The sequence below is a fragment of the Prionailurus viverrinus genome, chromosome D3 (assembly GCF_022837055.1).
Source record: "Prionailurus viverrinus isolate Anna chromosome D3, UM_Priviv_1.0, whole genome shotgun sequence".
In the NCBI taxonomy this organism is placed as follows: domain Eukaryota; kingdom Metazoa; phylum Chordata; class Mammalia; order Carnivora; family Felidae; genus Prionailurus; species Prionailurus viverrinus.
Genome location: NC_062572.1, coordinates 30,824,855 through 30,830,658, shown reverse-complemented (window position 1 = coordinate 30,830,658; position 5,804 = coordinate 30,824,855). Strand labels below are relative to the sequence as shown.

The following is a 5,804-nucleotide window of genomic DNA, read 5'->3' as shown; positions in this document are numbered from 1 at the left end:
TTCCCTAGGTGAAGATGCCTGAACAGCAGAACAAAATGGCTGCCCTGGGAAGGCAGAGAGAAGGCAGGTTCTGAGCTGGTAGCACAGGATGGCCAGAAGCCCCAGAAGAACCTTGGAGATGAGACCTGCCAATCACAGCACCAGCCATGCCCACAGACCCTTCCAGAGAAAGCTGTCTGGCCAGGGGCACTACTGAAATGGTAGTCACATGGCCAGCCTGGAGCAGCCAATCTCCAGACCATGAGCCCCCATGTGACAGACCGTGAGCCCCCATGTGACCTAGTTTGGATCCTCCAGATTCAGGAGCTGGGAGCTGGGAAATACAAATTAGGAAGACAGGTAGGCATGGGAATATCAGGAAAGGGAGGATGCGTGGTTCCCCAATAGGAACATGAGGGTGTGGCACAGCAAAGGTAGCAGGTTGCTGCCCTGGCAGAGGAGGAGCTCTCTGGAAGCAGGAACCACAATGCTCAGGAGCCATTAGGAAAATGCACCATGAATCCTAAGAGGCTTGAAGAGTCAGGAAGGTGCACACTGGGGCAGAGAAGAACCATAAGCAGGCACTTGTGTTCAAGCATGCATGTGAGGTGAAGGGGAGGGGGGGGGTCAGGGTATGGCCAGCTGTCATGATGGCTGGCTGTGTCCAGGCCTGCGGGAGGTGTTACTTTAGGCGCAGGTGCTCAGTCATACGGAAGCGGGGCCGAAATCTCCAGACAAGAAAACTGTGCTCCATCAACACAGACTTTATTTCTCCCTCTGGCTTTCCTGATAGGCCAGCAGAGCTCCTCGTGGGCATTCAGACCACCCTGACCTCTGCTCAGGGCAAGGGCCGGTGTGGCGGGGGGTGGGGGGGTAGCACTCCATTGGAGCAAGAGGAGGAGCAGGGAATCAAGCACTGGGTGCAACTCATAGGCCTCACGGAGCGTGACTGTGGCCCACATCTCTGGAGTCACTGCTGACATCGGCCTCCACTTGAGACTCGGGAGAGCTCTGGGGTTTGCCCTTGTCCCCAAAGAAGTCATCATTCTTGTCCTCGTCCTCTTCCTCCTCATCACCTTGACTGTCCATGTCTACAACTTCCTGACACAGATCGGAGCCCCTGTCTGTGCCAGTGAACATGAAGGGCCTGGGCTCCTCCTGGATCTTGGGCTCCTTCTCCTCGAGTGTAGTATCCTCCTGAGCTGGGAGGAGCTGAGGGTCCAGCAACTCACTGTGGAGAGTGGGCTCTGTGTCCTCCTCCTGATTCTTTTGGGTGGACGGCTCAGGCAGCGTGGAGGGGGACTCCGTGTTGCTCCGGGGCGCCCCCTGGTGGGCAGTGCTGCGGTGGGCGGTGCCGCGGTGGGAGTCGCGCTGGGACCCTTGTCTAGACAGCTGTCGGGCCCACTCTGCCTCCTCCAGCTTGCGCAACAGGCAGCTCCAGTTGATCTTTGAGGACAGGCAGATGTGAGAGCCCTTCACTTTCTTGAAGCCCAGGAGGAGGTCCACGAGCGTCTCGGTGACAGGGAATGAGATGAAGCCTAGCTGCTTGGAAAGGTTCTTCTCGAATTTGTACTTGCAGATGAGCAAGGACACAGCCTGCTCCACCAAGTAGTTGATGAGCTCCTGGTACAAGGGGTTGGAGAGGTGGGATATGGTAGACTTGGATGAGATGGAGGGCAGTGGCTTCTTCTTCATGAACTTGTAACTGGGGCTCTAGTGCAATAGCCAGGGAGGGAAAAGGAGACACGTCATGCCATTCCTGATGCCTCAGGATGCCCCTCACACCCGAGCACCCTCCATCCACATCATCCACACAGATGCCACGCTTGTTGCACTAGTGTTATGGCCTTGCCACATCTGCTATCCTGTCTCAATCAGCAGCTGAGCCCTGGTCCTGCATGTGGGCCACACCCTCACACTTACCACACTGTTCCCACACTTGACCAAACCGGTCAGGCCTGGGGCCAGGCTGGTGATGTCAGTCACAGTGCCACCCAAACTGGAGCGTGGATAACCTGGGCTCTGGTAGATTGTCCCCCAGACCAAGGTTCAGAGGAAGGAAGCCTGCCTCGGCCTTGATGGGTGAGATGAAGGTCAGGGGCTGTGCTGGGGGTCTACCAGGGTGAAGCCACCTATGTCTTCTCTATACTCTTTCTGAGCAACTCCCTCTCAGCAGACACACTGGAGGATCCTAGGTTAGTGGGAACACAGGTAGCTGGACCTAGGATGTGGGGCCCCACTCTGGGTTTAAGCTGCTGTCTACAAGGGACAGGACCCTCCCCACATAGAAGGGCCCCTCAGAGTCACAGGCAAACGTTACAAAAAGACCCAGAATAAAATCTTGGCTTTATTCATTTTCAACAACACCTGACAGTAACCAGGCCAGGATTTCTGCCCCCCATCAGTTCGTCCCCGGCTCAGGTGGTTTCCACAGTGCAGGGCAAGATACCTGTGATGGTGGCTAAGGGTGGTTGCTGAAGGAACCCTTCCCTAAACCCCCTTGTCCCACCCTTGAGGTCACCTCTGGATACAGTGAAGCAGATGGGGAGAAGCTTCTTACTGAGGAGGCAAGTGGTGAGAACACGGGGAGATGGTGGGAGATGTGAGGGGAGAGGGAGATGAGAGGAACTGTGCCCTGGGTGGTGGGCTGGGTCTGGCTGGAGGGCCCTTCAACCACGATCCCAGGGGCAGGCAGGGTGAGGTGCAGGCTCCGCCAGGGCTGGGCCTTCTGGCTGAAGCTCAGGGGCCCCGAAGTAGGTATGGATGGTGTCTGTATTTCAGGGTCCTGGCCAGGCACCTCCTGTCTGCGGTGGGGTGAGGGGACCTTGGGTTCTTCTGTGGGTGTTACCTTGAGCCTGAGTCTGGTGGCCACTTGGGCACTGGACATGGGGGAACCACCTTCCTTGGGCTTGGCCTGTCCTCTGCCCTTGGTGCTCTTTCTGCGAGCCATCTTGGGGCTGGAGGTTCTGGTGGGTAGCATATCATAGGGCTCCTCCTCATCAGTGGGTGTGGCTAGCTTGGAGCCTGGCATGGAGTCAGAGTTGGGCTCTGTTGCGGGCTCCCATTCTGATGGGAAGAGAGGGCAGCCATCATGGCGGCGGGCACCACGGAGCTTGTCCACAGCCTGGCTGACCACACTCTGCAGGGCAGGGAAGAGCTGGTGCTCAGCCAGAAAGTCCAGAGTCCGATGGGGCTCACGGAATGAACAGTAGCCAGGCAGGTCAAAGGATGCTGGCTGGCTCAACAATGACTTGATCTCCTTATTAAACTCTTGTTTGAGGCAGATCAGTTCCTGTTCTCCAGGGCCCAGCTCTGATGTTTGAGGTGTGCCTGAGCTTGAGCCCAGCTGGCCTGAGAATGAGGACAGAGGTGGCTCCCGGGTCCACTGGATGCTGGCATGGCTGTCCAGTGAATCCCACAGCAGGGAGTCCCTCTGGAAGCAGGACTGATCCAGGCCTTTCTGCAAAGAGAGGGGGACTTTCAGGGGCAGCCAAGCCAGGCCTAACCCTAGCCCTGGGTTTTGGACTGGGGTCCATCCTGCCTACCCTGTGCCATGGCCCTGGATCTCACCCCTCTGTTCTCCAGCTTCAGCAGCCTTTTGAGGTTCTTCTCCAGCAAAAGTTTGTCCCTCATAGGTGGCAGTGAGCCCATGCCACGGGTGCCCAGGTCACTGTCCTGGTTGTGGGATCCCAGCCAGCCAGCTGTGAGGCTGCTATGGGAGTCAGACATGGAGCTGGAGCAGGATGGGTAGTTGTTGGGACATCCAATGCAGAGGCTGGGCCGGACACGGTGCCGGTGCATGGTACTGAGGCTAGGCTGGGCACGTACCCGCCTCCTACCCCTTGGTACCTCTATTGGGTCCTGCACCTCCACCAGTGGCACTCCAGCCTCTGTCTTCATGGTGGTCATGCGCTCAGTGGCCTCCTCCACCACCGTCTGTAGGCTGTCCAGCACCTGGCCTTTGACAAGGAAATCCAGGAAGCTACCAAAGGGCCGAGGGTCCCTTGGGTTTTGTTGGTGGCCACGGAGCCCTGAACTGTCTGTGAGAGTGTACCTCGATGGTGGGTGTGGCATGTGGCCCAGCTTGGAGACTTGTCCCATTTCCAGGAACAGTGGCTTCTTAGGCGGCTGCACCAGAGCAGACAGGCATCATGTCATATAGGGCATGGATGCTCCACAAGGAGTAGGGAGTTTCCTGGAGGTCCTCCTAGGGCACCAGGAGCTGGGTGGGAGTGGGCAGTGGAAGGCACTGTGTGTGTGTGTGTGTGTGTGTGTGTGTGTGTGTGTGTGTGTGTGTGTTTTGTTTTTTATAAAATTTATTGTCAGGAACTATGTTTTAGAGTCAGAAAGTTTCTGGGTCTGGACCCTGGCTCTGCCACTGCAGGTTGTGACACCATAGGCATGATGGCCCCTCTTGAGGTCCAATTTCCTCTTCTGCAAAGTGAGGCTTGATTTCAGGTCATCCTAATGCTTCCCTGACACATACATTTCACATATATAATATGTGGCTAGGGAGTCAGAAAGCCCACTTCTGCCCTCACACAGGGCAGGACAGAAACGGGCAATCACAAACCCCTTTGAACCCTACTTGGGTTCCTCACCTGTCCTTAGAGCAGACCAGTCCTGTCTCCACTGCACAAACCACCTGTAGTCCTGAACCCTCGGCTCCCCATGGCTGTTTCTGAAACTCTGAGCCTTGGGCCCTGAGTAGACTCTATGCTTCCACTCTGGAGTACCAGTCTACCAAGCTCCTCCCCAGCTGCTGGAGGTCAGGGGACACAGTGAATGAAGTTTGAGGGTGACTAGGGCCCAGCAGGGGGTGCGAGGAGTGGTCAAGGTGATAAGGATGTCACTAAGAGGCCCAGAGAGGAGGTCAACAGGCACTGAGAAAGGGGGGCTGTGGTCTGGGGTGCTGGAGCTGGCGGGGAACATTTTGGGGTTCTTAAAGTCAGGGTCCTGCCAGACACACTTACCCGGGCCACGTAAGTGGTGTGGCCGGCCTCATCGTCTGCCAAGTATCCTGAGTGATGGCGGCAACTCGTCATGGTGAGGGTGAATCGCTGTCGGCCTCCTCTCTCTCTGGTTCCGCAGCACAGCCACGGATTCCTCTCTGCGCCGGGCGGGGAGATGGTGTGAGGGTCTCCCTAGGCCTCAATGAGTCCAACTCTCCCTTCGTCTGTCAGCTACTGTGTCAGCAATCCCGGGATCCGCAGGTTCCTCGCTCCCCTCACCCCACGTCCTTCACATGTCGGGCCCTTCCTCTGCTCGGAATTCCCTGGGTGTCTGCGCACGGTCCGTGTCCAGAGTCGTCGGGGCTGAGGTCCCTAAGGATGTACGCATACTGTCTCTGACCATCTCTGGGCCTGGATGTTTCCGACCCTCCCTCCTCCTAGACCCCGGAAGCCCTGTTGTCTGCCCCTGGCTCAGAGCCGACCCACTCACCAGAGTCCGTGCCTCGCTCAGTGCCAGGCAATATAGCCTCCCACTCCAGGGAGCTCTGGAGTTGGCCCACGTCAGCAGGGCTTGCTCATTTACATGCTACGTCCTGATTGGCTCGCAATGCTTTCTAATTCCGCCACAATGGTTGAGGGCGGGACCCAGGCTGGCCCCTCCCCCACTTGGTCTGAATTTGCCTTGCCCACAATCACTGTGGGAGATTCAGGGGTTGCTTCCGACTGTTCCACGTAGGAGACTGGGCACCTGAGGGAAGCCTTAAGGGTCAAAGCCACAGTCTCCTCTGGTGACACAAGCACTTTCCTCCTGGGCCTCCTGATCCTTTCTAGGGTCCTTTCCTTGCCCAGTGTGGGGGACCCCAGGAGAGTCTT

General features: G+C 57.3%; 1 protein-coding gene across 2 annotated transcripts; it reads right to left on the bottom strand.

The window, feature by feature from the left end:
* Positions 1-728: 728 nt before the first annotated feature.
* CCDC116 (coiled-coil domain containing 116) lies at positions 729-5,482 on the bottom strand. 2 transcript variants are annotated; one of them, XM_047828529.1, is made up of 5 exons: positions 5,422-5,482; positions 4,953-5,303; positions 3,550-4,107; positions 2,828-3,439; positions 729-1,692 (listed from the first exon to the last, which is right to left on the bottom strand). In XM_047828529.1, exons 2-5 carry the CDS (start codon positions 5,022-5,024, stop codon positions 916-918), a joined length of 2,019 nt encoding a protein of 672 aa, XP_047684485.1. In that variant the 5' UTR covers positions 5,025-5,303; positions 5,422-5,482; the 3' UTR covers positions 729-915. The 2 variants fall into 2 exon arrangements, with proteins under 2 accessions (XP_047684485.1, XP_047684486.1); XM_047828530.1 differs by lacking the exon at positions 5,422-5,482 and having other exon boundaries at positions 3,829-4,107; positions 4,953-5,386.
* Between the last annotated feature and the right edge of the window lie 322 nt (positions 5,483-5,804).

Bases quoted from the DNA above. Each gene is read 5' to 3' on its own strand.
- CCDC116 (XM_047828529.1), bottom strand. From the start codon at position 5,024: ATGACGAGTTGCCGCCATCACTCAGGATACTTGGCAGACGATGAGGCC. The intron at 4,108-4,952 runs GTAAGTGTGTCT...GCTCTGGTGCAG, and splicing joins ACACCACTTACGTGGCCCGG to CCGCCTAAGAAGCCACTGTT. The intron at 3,440-3,549 runs GTGAGATCCAGG...CTCTCTTTGCAG, and splicing joins TGAAGCTGGAGAACAGAGGG to AAAGGCCTGGATCAGTCCTG.